This window comes from Leptinotarsa decemlineata, unplaced genomic scaffold, assembly GCF_025532065.1.
Source record: "Leptinotarsa decemlineata unplaced genomic scaffold, Ldec_3_MD MMD2_tig00026354_RagTag_RagTag, whole genome shotgun sequence".
NCBI classification, from domain to species: domain Eukaryota; kingdom Metazoa; phylum Arthropoda; class Insecta; order Coleoptera; family Chrysomelidae; genus Leptinotarsa; species Leptinotarsa decemlineata.
Genome location: NW_027412702.1, coordinates 72,163 through 86,580, shown reverse-complemented (window position 1 = coordinate 86,580; position 14,418 = coordinate 72,163). Strand labels below are relative to the sequence as shown.

At 30.6% G+C, this 14,418-nt stretch overlaps 1 protein-coding gene and 2 long non-coding RNA genes across 6 annotated transcripts in view; 2 read left to right on the top strand and 1 right to left on the bottom strand.

Moving 5' to 3' along the window:
• The window catches only part of Lnk (SH2B adapter-like protein Lnk), a 35,206-nt gene that overhangs the window by 7,601 nt on the left and 13,187 nt on the right, over positions 1-14,418 (bottom strand). For 2 of the 3 annotated variants that reach the window (XM_023174683.2, XM_023174684.2), the window contains 2 exons: positions 8,750-8,860; positions 1,869-6,545 (listed from right to left, as the gene is read on the bottom strand). In XM_023174683.2, coding sequence (XP_023030451.1) covers positions 8,756-8,860 — 105 coding nt within the window. In that variant the 3' untranslated portion in view covers positions 1,869-6,545; positions 8,750-8,755. Of the gene's footprint in view, positions 1-1,868; positions 6,546-8,749; positions 8,861-14,418 lie in introns of those variants that run through there. The other variant, XM_074184087.1, reaches the window with a different exon arrangement.
• The window catches only part of LOC141486334 (uncharacterized), a 29,248-nt gene that overhangs the window by 3,075 nt on the left and 11,755 nt on the right, over positions 1-14,418 (top strand). Inside the window, exon 2 of one of the 2 annotated variants that reach the window (XR_012467777.1) lies at positions 7,805-8,120. This is a non-coding gene — a long non-coding RNA (uncharacterized lncRNA). Of the gene's footprint in view, positions 1-7,804; positions 12,116-14,418 lie in introns of those variants that run through there. The other variant, XR_012467776.1, reaches the window with a different exon arrangement.
• LOC141486333 (uncharacterized) lies at positions 827-1,836 on the top strand. Its single transcript, XR_012467775.1, has 2 exons — positions 827-1,616; positions 1,672-1,836. It is a non-coding gene; the product is annotated as an uncharacterized lncRNA (long non-coding RNA).

The window sequence follows — 14,418 nt, the reverse complement described above, 5'->3', positions numbered from 1 at the left end:
AACAGAAAAGTGGTGAAAATGAGCCTTACTAAAATATCAAATAGGCACTACTCAGGCTTAAGCAAAATAAAAAGGGTAAACTCACACCCTATTTTCTCCGATACTTAACGCCTCTCCACCAAAAACCTGACGAGATCGGTGAACAGTAAATATATCAAGTGATGAACAATGTTACTCTGAATAGATTCCACTTGGAGATTTATGAAAGTTAATAGACTGCAAGGGGATTCAGCCCCTAATATTAAAATTTTTGCTGAGGCAGTTTCTCGCGATAAGATGTAGATCAACGAAAATCTACAATAAGAACATATGGAAAACATACCCAATATCATGAAAATAAATATCATCTATATTAATTAATTATGAATAGGGTAGTCCCGCCCTCATTATGTCAATATATATAAATTTCTGTTTGTCAAAAACTGAACGAGATCGGAAAAATTGTCTGTACTCAAATGATTCAGTATAACCCTCTCGATAAAATGCATATAGGGATTCATAGCAAAGATCAGGCCATAAGGGCAAGTCGGCACCCCCACAGAAATATATTTGAAAAAGTGCTCGGCAAGAACCTGTTGAGATCGACTAGAATCGGAAACAGAAAAGTGGTGAAAATGAGCCTTACAAAATATCAAATAGTCACTACTCAGGCTTAAGCAAAATAAAAAGGGTAAACTCACCCCTATTTTCTTCGATACTTAACGCCTTTCCACGGGGTGCCGACTTGCCCTTATGGCCTGATCTTTGCTATGAATCCCTATATGCATTTTATCGAGAGGGTTATACTGAATCATTTGAGTACAAAACATTTTTCCGATCTCGTTCAGTTTTTGACAAAAAGAAATTTATTTATATTGACAAAATAAGGGCGAGACCACCCTGTTATTATATGAATGGTATTTATTTTCATGATATTAGTGTTGATTCCTATATGTTCTTATAATAGATTTTCGTGGATTTCGATTTTCTCGTCAGAAATTGACCTGGGCAGAAATTTTATATTAGGGGTTGAACCTCCTTCCAGTCTATTAACTATCATAAATCTCCTTGTGCCATCTATACAGAATTTTTTTTTTCATCATTTGACAAATGAAATTTCTGCCAATCTCGTCATGTTTTTGGTGGAGAGATATCAATTATCAGTAGAAATCGTCATTACTTGTAGCAATAGGGGCGAGACCACCCTTTCCAGGTTTAGGCAGCCTGATTACCTCTCAATTTTCACTGAAGCTGTCATTTTGCATTATTTTGTGTTTTAAATTCAAGTATATCTCGAAACGGTTTGCGAAACTCTTTTTTGAAGGTATACGTGTTACGGGTAGTGACTCGCCCTTTTAGTGTAATCTTTGATGTGAATTCCAATATGCGTGATATCATCATGCATTTCTACCTCCAAAATTCATTGTGAAGTAGACATATTTCGAGAAACTATCATTATGAGCATTATTCATCTGGTCAACTGTAAAATCGAAAGAATCGGATTTAAATCTAAAGCTAACTTCAGCCACATAGTTTATCTTCTTCCTTGGAAATTATTATGGAGCTTAGTGTTCAGCAAAATCTTGCTTTCGATATTTTCAAAGAAGCTGAGAAAATATATAATGAGTCTGGGATGTGTAAGCTAACCTTTTTACTTGCTTAACTGAAAATATAAATATTTTTTCTAGTTAGTGAAAGAATATTGGAAATTCTTCATTCTTTCTTTGGAGAAAATTTGCTACTTGCAGCAGAACTTCTGGAGAAATGTAAATTGATTGAATATAGTATAGAGAATACGAGAAGAATATTCAAAATTGTAACAAGCAAGGAACAATATACAATCTATGAAAATGTCAACTTTTGCTTATGTGAATCTTTTCATTTGCAAGTTCTGAAATTTAGGACTAGTTTAACTTGTAAGCATGTGTTAGCTGTGAAATTAGGCACAATTTCTAATCATTTGATTAAAGAAATAGTGTCTGGATCTCAATTAGTGGATTTCTTGAATGAACAAATCAATTCCATAGATGAAGATGAACACACTTGAATAACTGCTTATTTTTTATACTATCTTAAATTAAACTCATATTATCATAAATAAGTTGAACTTTCATTTTAAAATGGACATATTTATTCAGAAAAATTAACAATTATCAAGTAAGGAATAGAATTGAAATGGGTATTTTTTTAGGAGATACATTTTTGATATAGAAAGGTTTTGGCTTTCTACTTCTCCATCTTTTTTGTGTAACGATATAGAAGTATAAGAACAAAACCTTTCTTTCCCAAAGAATAAAACTTTCAACTTTAATTGCCCCAATTATCTCACTAGTTCATATCGAGCAAGTGATTGGCTCATTTCAGAACACAGAAGAGATAATTTTAAAATATCAAAACATTGTCAATCATGTGTGAAATTCAACTTGTTCCCTGCTAGTTGATAAGTCAAACTTGTTACTTGCTAATTGAGTGTGCCCAAATTCACCTCACATTATACACAAGACAATTTAACATACTGTGTTTATTGCAAGAATTTTTTTTATAAATGTCTATATAAATAAAACCAAAGTTGTATAAACGAAATTAGCATATTTATTACTTGAAACACTAAGAAACATAAAATAAATTTGGTGTTTTCGGAATATGGTTAGAAGTTGTAGGACCACTTGAAAGAAATGAATTATTTATTAATTGCAATATTTTTTATTCAACATTCATATTTATAAACAACCATATCTACATATAAGTAAATATATTTACATAAAAAAATATTGCTGATTCATTAAACAAACTTCAAGAAAAATGTCTCAATTTAAATAAATGTGAATATCCATACACCTCCCTTTAAAGTAAAGTTGTGGTGTATGTACGCCATTTACGTTGTGACAACTTTCTCAAAGTGCAAATAAAAGAAAGGTGTATACACCATCCATTAACGCACGATATTTTTCAAAATGACATGTAGAATACATATTATATACGAATATTCATTAACATTGATAAATGCGTTTGAAAGAAATTCTTTTGAATGTGAATCACTAATTGCTTTTCCATAAGGCTCAGATACTACAAACTCAAGATCAGGAATCGCTATTGGATGTACTGTACATTAACTTGAAACTTTCAGGCTGGGAGTTACTCAATATATTCTTGGATGGAAAGGTTTATCAAATGTCTCTTTATATTATGTGAAGATATGTTTTCTAAGAATACGGCAGTGATAATTGAAAAACACGGAAGGTCACATGACTGAGTGTGAATTATCACTTTAATGTGAGATCGACAACCCTTTACGAGTATGTCAAACATAAAATCTTATCGTTATTTTCGAATTTTTATTTGTAGTTTTAATATGATTAACTGTTACTATTTGATTTATAACAATTTTTATTGTATTTAAGAATTACCCATAAATTCAACATTATACATAAAATGCCTCATATTTTTCAAGTGAAATAAGGTCTATTCAGATGTTATTCCAGAGTCTTCTGATTGAAACAGATTACACCAAAGATCAATCAATCTACTTAATTTTGGTATACTCCTCCCGCATTGTATTTTATTCATTTCAATAGCAATAACAAAGGAATAAGATTTCATAATTAATACTCACTATTATTATTAGTATATCATTTGGGACCTTACTTGTATCCAAAATAAAGTTCCCATATTATCATGTCAAAATAATCAACACTTTGCAGAATGATCTGTGCTTATAAACTTGTTTTAAGAAAGCAGTGGTTCAGAACCAGGTGTTAACTAGGTGTCATCCTCAGCAAATCCAAAATGTCAAAATGTGTGTGAAGTGAGAATTACAGGGTTTTACTGTTTTTTTGAATGTAGTTGTCAATGTTTCTTGGTGAGTGTTGGTAGTTTGAACAATCATTGTTTAATAATTTAATAAATGGGTTAGGCATCCCGCCACGTCGATATTTTCTTCAGCATTATAAAACAGTATTGGAGAAAAAAACTTTGAATGATTCAAAGTGTGTGAAGTTTAGTGACGTTACAGAAGAGAAAAGATGTTTATAGAGATGTAAATTTGACTTGAGATTCTTGTTCCATATGCGTGGTTATCACAATGTTCAGCAAATTAATTAACGCTTTTATGAATCTCTTATAAAACTCTGGAGAAATATTTAATAATGGAAATGGCTTGATGTCCATAGTTCAAGAAAAAAGTCGACAAAATCTTTGTAACCTGCCTTGACTATTATTCCTTGGCATTTTTGTGGCACCTGAAAATTATTATGGAGTTACCTCTTTTAAGTGTCAACAAGCCAACCAACTTGTTTAAAGAATAAACAAAACAATGGAATGTTTGCTGGGCTTCGATATAATCAGAACTCGTTTTATTATCACAAACTAATCCTAAAAAGATTAACCCTTTTAGTTTGAAGAATTTCGAAAGGTGCAATTATATGCTTGCTATCTTCTGTTATTGTAAGTTGTCTAAGTCTTTGTTAGAACAAATTAAAGTTGTATATTCTGTAAATGAGATACATCTTGCTGGTTTCATAACACTGAATAGATCATTGATATAGATTAAGAGCATTAGCATATAATTGGTTTGCTACTAATAAACTAAACCTAAATAAAAACAAAACTTGGAATATAAGTTCATCTTCCTATTCCAACGTTTCTTAAACTAATATTGGTATAACGATGAAGAAGTAGAAAGTCAAAACCTTTCCCAAAAATTATTCTCCCCTAAAAATATATCCCTTCAATTTAATCGTGTTGAGTTTTTAGAACTCAATATATATAAGGAGCTGTTCGAATTACATCAAAGCTGTGACCAGCCCACTTGTTACTATTTTGAATAATGTACCTTGATGACACCTAAAAAAACCTACTTAGGATTATTCAACTCAGTTATTTTTCACAGTACATATTCTGATTTGTGGAGATTTATGTAACTCCATAATTGTTTTAGGTGCCAGAAACAAAATCACTACATTGCAACAAAATATACATTACTAATTTAAATTATGAATTTTCCTACCTACCCTATCAAATTGTAATATCCCCAAAAATGACCTGAATTTGAAAAATACAAAAGCAATTTGTATACCATAATTAAAGAAATCTATTGGTGAAAAAATTGGTACTTGGATGTAGAAGTAGAAAATACTTTTTTCAATTTTTCATTACTTTAAGGATTGGTCAGCATTTTCGTTTTCTATTCAATAAGTAAGTGTTGTTCGGTAAAATTGAATATAAAAGGGTATTATTATATTGACTAATTTCGATTCCTACAAGTACTTCTTCTTACAAGGTTATAGAACCCTTCGACAAAAAAATCCTCTGCCCTATAAAACACTTGATGATTCACATTTTCTTGTAAGGAATAAAAGAAATTTCAGTTAATATTTGAACACTGTTGGATTACGTTATACCTACTTACCTATGACTAGAAGATATCAGGTGACAAGAAAAAAATACTTCCTCATTTCAAATAAACATATTTGTATAAATTGATGGATGTAGCCGTTACTACGTGGTAGGAAATCATAATGAAGAAAAGAGAAATGAAACTTTCTATGTTTTTTACCACTTTTTTTGTAACTAACGTTACTGCAGTTTCGTCTTATATGGAAATTTTTAAACTTGTACAAAGTTTATTGTATGAGTTTGAAAATGTCCGTATAGGACGAAACTGCAGAAATGTTAGTTACAAATAAAAGTTGTAAAAAACATCGAAAGTTTCATTTTTTTTTTTCTTCATTAAACATTTTTGTTTAAATATGATTGTTTGTTTCGAATATGGTTGTTAATTTTCGAAACTTAACATAATAAATACCATCTAAATCTTAAAGGTTAAGCTAAAATGATTGACTTCAATTCAAATGTTTTTATATCTTCTCCAAAACTTAACAAAATGCAGAACATTCAGTAAGTCCTAATAATAAATTAAAATATTTGAAATTTGAATAACACTTTATCGTGAGATCTTTCACTATATAATAGCTTCTTCAGAAGTGTTTAGTACCAACAATAAACTGTTATTTCAATACATTATAATGAATTTTCATCAAGAATCGGTTAGTTATTTCATGTGCAATAATAAATGCCCTTCTTTACTCGATTTTGTAGTCAGAGATTTTAATAATTCTCAGCCAATATATAGGCACATGTTATTATGCATATAACATAATTTTTGTCTCAAATCTCAATTCAAGTATATTAACCAGCAATAAGGACTTACTAAAATCTATTTTTATAAACTTTCAAAAGCCGTGATTATAGGAATAAAACTTATTCAGATCTAATAGTTTTTAGCTAGTTATGTAAAGGATGTCTTTTGTGTATTTGTATTTTAACCTATGATAAATCATTCTCGTAGAGTATTTATTTTTTGAAAAGGTGTTCAATTGGTGATAAAATGATACAAAGGATAATTTTACGCAACTATACCTTCTATGAGACTGTCATTACAGAGAGAGGAAGCACTTTTTTCACCTAGTAATAATAATAATAATACTTCGAGTAGTTTCTTACTTATTAATTATTTTTTAGAAGAGAATCCTCCTTGATTTTCAGCTTGATACCGATCAACTTGAGTCCTGCAAATCATATTTCTATTAATTCGCAAACATTGTGCCCTTCACCCATTGAGAACTTCATAATCAAACATAATTTATTGTCAAACAAATTGAAAGATCGTCTTCGTCACCCAAAGACAATTGTGGATACTAACAATCGAAACGTCTTGAAGTAACTTGGTTTGAAATCTTTCAATTTCTATTTCTTTTTTATTGTTCAATTCTCAATTGTTGCTTGTATTTTATTTTATTGTAATTTCAATTCAGTGTTTTTTGCTTAATATAATTATTATTTCCAGCTATTCATTTTGATTTTATTGATTCTATCAGGGATAATAAATCATTTTATATCATATTAGAGAATGGAAGTCCGAACTAATGAAATTCACAATAAACATCTCGATTCAACTTTGTGCTTGGAGTTCATGTTAGACTGGGCAGAACATAAAAGTGTATAAAATATACACATTTGTATACATATGTATAAAATATGTTAGTAACTCAATTGATCAAGAATGTGTTCTTGGACATGAAAATGTAAGTGAAGGTCGATGTTGATGGTTGCTTTTGCAATAAACCGATGTTGGGACCATCGTTTATCTTGGTTATTCATGTTGTTTAATCAATTCCTAGATGATGTATTTGCAAGTTGAGTCGTCATCGCCCCTACTTGAATGGAAAAGAACTTTATATTCACTTTATCCTAAAATTATTTTTTTGGGTTCTGGCAATATTTGAACTAGCAAAATACGTATGGGAAAACCTTCATCACCGTCTGTGGAGATAACTGAAAAACTGCTTCAACAAAGTGGGGATCTGAATAACTACAGGTCTACTCACTGGACATTCTATATATAGGGATGGATGCCTCAGCCGCAGAAACAGTTTGTCATGATTTATGCGGGAAACGTCCACCAAAGTATCTGTACAAACTAAGAGAGAATAAGATTGTTGAAATAGGAAATGCTACAGTGTTTTACAAAGATTTTGAAGAAATGGACAAATCAGACATCTCCCAAGCATAAAAAATCTAGATTCACAGACTAGAAATCTGATTTCTGTATCATCACCATTAATGAACTGGTCCCCTTACTTAAAGTTTTTTAAAACGTTGAAACATTTTGCTCATGAGCTAAAGTAACTTAAAATACTATAACTTCAACAATTTTTCAATTCACTAGGAATCTTCCAATCAGAATTACAGCTGGGAAACAATAAGAAAATTCTGATCTTTTTTTGATTTAGTGAGGTCATATTCTATTATATTTGTGGTGTTTCAGGGTTTTACAAAGTTTCGCCAATACAAGCAGTTAGCACTTTCAGGATTACAAAGAATCTGCACTTCTGAAAATGTTCACCACTCTTGATGGCAAAAAGTGGAAAAATTACTTAAAACAAATGACGGGAGACAGTCCCGAAACATTACAAATGTAAAGTATTATTGCATGCAGCTTGTGACCATTTTCGTGCTAGCAGTCTGGTATTTAGAGAATGTTCTGGAAAAAAGATGAATCATCTTGGGGAGGAACTAGTTGAGGTTGAGGAGGGATGGACCTGGGAAAAATTCCATAAATACTCCGATCTGGCTTATTCAAGGTTTGCAGAGAACTCTGAGGCAGTTTAGTACAGCCATTGGCCTTTGAAAAAAAGCATGAGAAAACGAAGTAAACCAGTGGAAATTAACATTAGCTTGTGTGTTGTTTTTGAGTCACTGAATAAGGTGTTAATTTGCAAGTGGGTTACTTTTTCAAATAACGTAACATTACACTATAACAATAAATTTAATCTGTTAGTTTCATGTTGAAAAGGAGACCTACTTTTTGTGTGTTGTTTTTGAGTCACTGAATAAGGTGTTAATTTGCAAGTGGGTTACTTTTTCAAATAACGTAACATTACACGATAACAACAAATTTAATCTGTTAGTTTCATGTTGAAAAGGAGACCTTCTTTAATGAATTTCTTAATTTTCATTATTTTGACCCAAAATTTCAAGGACTCCTGAAATACACTTCAATTATTGACCAATTTATATAAAAATATAATTATGAAATGTAAAAAGGTAGTTACGAATTCTAAAAGTAATTACATTCTGATGGATGATTTGAACTGAACAAAATATCAGTTTCAATGCAACGATCGATTATTTGGGTAAAAATATATTTCTCTAGGCTATTTATCTTGTTTTGATAAATCATATTTATAAGCTGGAACATTTAAATATTTACCTTGCCCTAAACAAAGCTGTACTGATTATCAACAGCCCGACTTGAAGCTTCAGCCTGTATTTGCTCTATTGATGTTTCCTGAGTTCTAACGCTACCATTGTAACTCTGAACCTGAAAAAATGGTTCAGGTTCTAGTGATTCAGTTGAATAAGAATATGTATATACAGGTGGCATTTTATTATTAGTTTCAGTGACGAACAAAAAGGTAAAATAAAACAAATATTTCAAAAAGACTAAATGTTGTATTTACAGGTTACACCTAAAATTATTGAAATAAAATGATATAAATAATCACAATGCTCACATTTTATAGTGTAAATCTTTAGTAAATAGTGTTTGTCTATACATCTACAATATAAATTGTGAGAATAAAACAAATGATAAAATTTATAAATGAAGGATTTTTGTGAAAACATTGTGAATGAAAAATGCATTATTTGTAAATAATTAAATAGAAAATTGCACCAAGTTATTTGTAGAGAAAGAAATGTATTGTACTGTATAATTTGAAATATGCCAGAAAAAACAAATTTCATGACAGGAATATGTTCAAAATGCTCCATCGAGTATTATCTAATATTCAATATAGGAAATTAAAGTTTCCTATATAATTACCTCATTATAACTGATAGTCTTTCATTTTTTTGACAAAATGAAATACTTTTGAGTTATCATACAAAAAATAAATTATTTTTTACATATTAAGCAAAAAGGCACATAAATACATTTACAATAAAAATATGTACAAAAGATGAATAAAAAAACAAATTCACTATGTGGTATGAAAGACATCTTAAAATTTTCTTCAAAATAATAAAATAATTTAAAGAGGAAATATTGATTTGTTTATAATGGATATACTGAAAATCTACTTAACCATTTCTGTGACGTTTAGGATGTGTTCCTGGGAAAATAGACAAATCATGTACGTCATATGATATGAAAACAGGTTTTTCAGCTATTTTCTGGAGGAGAAGAATTTGCGCCCTTTGCCCAATCCTGGACTAGTTTTCAAAATAGCTACATTATCAGTGAATAACATGGACTGTATTTCATTTAAAAAAGAATGCCTATGAAATATACAATGAAATAACCCAAGATATCAAAGATTCACCTATTAAAGTCAATTACTCAGTTTGATGAAGAAAATCTAGCACTTTGCACAACTCCCCAAAGTGGTAAAAAATTGAAATTTAGAAGGTCAAAATGAATCCTTACTTCTTTCACATAAAAAATAATACAGATGCTGTCCCAGTATTGAAGATTACCTTGGAAAAAAAAGAAACATATTACATAAAAGAACTTCAAACAGTAATTATATCTGTTAAATATGTTTTTCTGTTAACCAGTTGTCGCCTCCCTATGAACGACAACTCTCAAAAGTCGAAACTTCTGTGAGCTAAGGACAAACGAGGTGTTATCTTTTAACTTGTGATTTCTAACATAACAAAAATCCATTTCACTTACAATTATGAAGTAAGGAGTCATGTATTTTTATTTGTAATTAAGATCAGAATGGAAAATAAGTTTTTTTCTAAGGACAGAACACAAGCACTACAGGAAAATCTTCAAGGCGCTCTAAGAGCGGTGCCTGTGCTAAAGTGGCAATTCACGTTGGATTTGAATCACTGGAGATTAAATTCACTTGAAAAAACGTTCTCAGGAAATGTATCCCACATAAATGCCGTTCTCTAAATGAAAGAGTTCTTAAGCAGTGAAGTTCAAGGTGTACTGAGTTGAACTTCAGAACGATGAGCAGGCACAGTCCGTCGCGTATTTCTGATATGGTAGAATCAAATATGCTAAGTCATTTGAACACCTCCCATGAAAACAAAAATATTTAGAGTTTCTCTAGTTAACTGAAAATGAATAATAATAATAATAATAATGGATCGGCATTATTCATCACCAATATTCAACAAAGTACAACAACACGAAAAACTATATACTAGAAAGGGATGAATGGGAAGAGTGTAACTAGAAGCTGTTTCTCAACTCAACCTCAAATTCCTATAGTGAAAACTGCAAATATCAACAAAAATATACAATGAATACAAATACTATCTGAAAGTTAAACTTATAAACCGCCAGGAGTTGATACCTACTACTAAAGGTTAAGAATCATATTCTACTTCCGAGAAAACTTAATAAAGCACAAAATGTCACAAAATAATACCAAACCCTGACAAAATGATGTTTCAATCTTTTTTAAGTTCAACAGAGTGTACTTTCTAAACTTATGTTGTATCTGATTATAAAATTTAGGTGCCTTACAGGAAATACAATGAGTATAAGTGGCAGTTCCATGTTTGGGAATGACTTTGTTATTACACGTTTCAAGTTTGTTTATATTGAAGAATGTTTTCAGTTTACAAAAAAGATAATCTGGTTTTCAGGCAGTCAGGATCTGATGGGTATTTATTAACAGGTGGACTGTTCTGAGGGTATAGGCTTTCACAGCCAGAGTTATAATAAGAAATAGCAAAATCTGGGCTGGTAGAGTGCGATTAAATGAAATTTGTATTACTAAACGTTTTGTCTGTTACCGCAACTGTCTATTTCTGAAGACGGAGGCAGATTTTAGCCTCCGAAACGTCAAGATAAGTATTGTATAATTTCTTAGCTTTTTTTGAAAGTCAAAATTATTAACTACAAGTTACTTATAAATAAAACATTTTTATTTGTGAGAAATACTTTGAATTTACGCAGTAACTTATCGGGGTATACTAAAAAGTTTGCCCTTTTTACACGTGCATAAATTTCTCTATTACAATTTTCATATTTTTTCAGATTGTGAAAGATGAAAATACCCAAAGAAGGTCGATATATTATTGTATAATTCAAAACCAAAAAACTGAATCGTTTACTAATACCTTGTTGAATGGTTTCAGTGTTCACTCAAAAATTAAATTTGTTTCAGTTTGTTTGTCTATGGTTTTTGGGATTGTATAAATTAATAGCGGACTCCTTATAATTTTATTTGAAAATACATTTCATCACTAATTTTGCAGTATTTTTTCAAATTTTTATCAAATAATTTCGTTTTGAATTACATTTCTTTAAGACTTGTATTACCTTGGTTTTTATAGTTTAAACCTAATTGGAATATTTCTATTACCATTTCTTGTTTTAAAAAAATTGTTTTTTCCGTTAACCAGCTATCGCACTCCTACGAACGAAAACCCACAGAAGTCGAAACTTGTGCGAGATAAGGACTAACGAGGTCTTCCTTTTTAACGTGTAATTCCTAACAAGGGTTGGACGAAAGCAAATGAAAATTGAACGGCCTGGGGCTTGAACCATGGACTCACACACGTCGAACCGACCAACCTGAATACTCTTAAGCTTCTCTTAGGTTTATGTGTATCATTTTCAAAAATATACACGAAGAACACTCAATGAATAAAAAACTGATATTGAAAATCTCAGAAAATTTTACACATACCTACTGAAATATGACAAAGAGAATAAAAGATCTAGTAGTATTCAGAATATTTCCAGTTAACATTGTCAATCAAATTTTGATTATCTTTCATAATTTCATGTTTTTCCTCAGGTTAGTAAGTTCTCCATATTTATATATTTTTACAAGATATATAACCTCGTAAATGATAAGAGATAGAGTGTCGGTTAAATTGTGGCAAAGTTGTGTATTTTAGAGACAAGAGACAGAACTTGGTTCTGGAAATATGCAGGAAAAATCAAAAAATTCCAGATTATTTTTTTGCCTATATCTTCTTTATTCGCAGACATATGGAAAATCAGTCCACATTTTGCTATTGGCACTTGATGTGGGCTCTCAGAATATATCCATGAATCTTTTATACAGGGTGTCATCTGACTTGGGACACACCCATCTTTTATTTTTTGTTGTAGTTTTTGGATTGTAGACGTTCACTTTATACTGAGAAATTAAATTCAATTTTATATTTCGGGATGTTTCGGTAATATTCGATTATAATTGTGTGAATTATTCCCTTTTAAATTACGGCCCTGGAAATTTGTTGACTGAGTTGAATAAAAACATAATAGCAACATGACGGGTGAGTCATGCTCACTGTTACCGGCGATGAAGATATCCATGTAAAAAAATTGAATGTTATGAACCCAAAAAACGATAAACAATCATTTATGGTGGGTGTTCGACCTCATCTGCAAGAAAAAATCTATGACGCGGTTTTCTGGCCAAGGAAAACTGTTTTTGAAGGTTTCGACTTCCAGAGAGGGCGACGATTTTTGAGTGAAGACAAGAATTGTGATGAGGATAGAGCAGATTCTTCTTTTTTAGACTAGATCATACAATTCCCTATCATTGTGATAACAACTTTGATATTAATATTTTCCATGTAAACGTTCAGTGTTTGAATAACAAATTACTAGAAGTGGAAATTATTATCCATAGCCATAATATTGAAATAGTCTGCATTTGCGAGCATTGGTATCAAAACAATGATATCGAATGCATATCTCTTTCGAATTACAACTTAATCTCTCATTTCTCCAGATCACTCCATATTCATGGTGGATCTGCCATATACGCAAGAAACAGTGCAAAAGCTAGCGAGATACCCTATATCAAAAAGCTATCTTCAGAAACTCATATAGAACTGTATGAGGTTGATTACATAATCGGGGATTGTCATATTGCAATAATAAACGTTTATAGACCAGGATCAGGGGAACTAAGGATATTTGAAGAAAATTTGTTCTCAGCATTAAATTCAGTAAGTAAAAAATTCAATTACATCATCTTAACTGGAGATTTCAATATTCATTACAATAAAATAAATACCCACGAGTTGAAGACTTTGAATAATATCTTGGAATCTTTTCAACTAAAGGTAACAACAGATAAACCTACTCGTGTATTCACAAACTTGAACGGAAAAACTTCCAGCAGCGCTATTGACTATGTCATCACAAATATGTGTAACATTTGTGAAAAATAACTTTGCTGAATTCAACATATTGGGAAGAAATAATAATTACTCTTCAAGAAAATTTATTCTTGATATACCAAAGCATAGGACAGCAACCTTCAAAAAATCAACTCTCTATAACTGTATATCAATCTACAACAAGCTGCCAAAGTTTCTTAAAGACATTAGCAGCTATGACAATTTCAAGAACAAAACGAAGAAATATCTTTTAGGAAACTGCTTCTGTACTATGAAAGAATTTTTCGAGCACTGAATGTTTACAAGTGGTTTCTGTTAGCAAATATTTATGTACAGATATATGTTTATATATTCCTTTGTGAAGCTATTTGTTGTTATAAGTTTGTAATTGTTATTCCTGACATCTCTATATTTTATATAAGTATATATTTTACTCATTTATGTTAGTATACCTATTCTGTGACCTGCCATTTGTACCGAGTGTATTCAATATGGTTAATAAATACTACTACTACAACTTTCACGTCTCCCTATGTATCGTAGAGTTTTTCGAGAGTTTTTTTTCATTTTTAGGTACCTATTCATATTTTTTCCATTGCTCTGAGCGTTTTCTACAATGAACTTCGAATAAGAAAACCTTTTAGGATTTTTTGAAACATATCTACATCAAAAATATATTATATGTGTTTTAATAAGCAGAAAAAGAAATGATAGCAATAATAACATCCGAAACGAACACTATAATTGTAATGAAAATTGAAATGAAGTAAT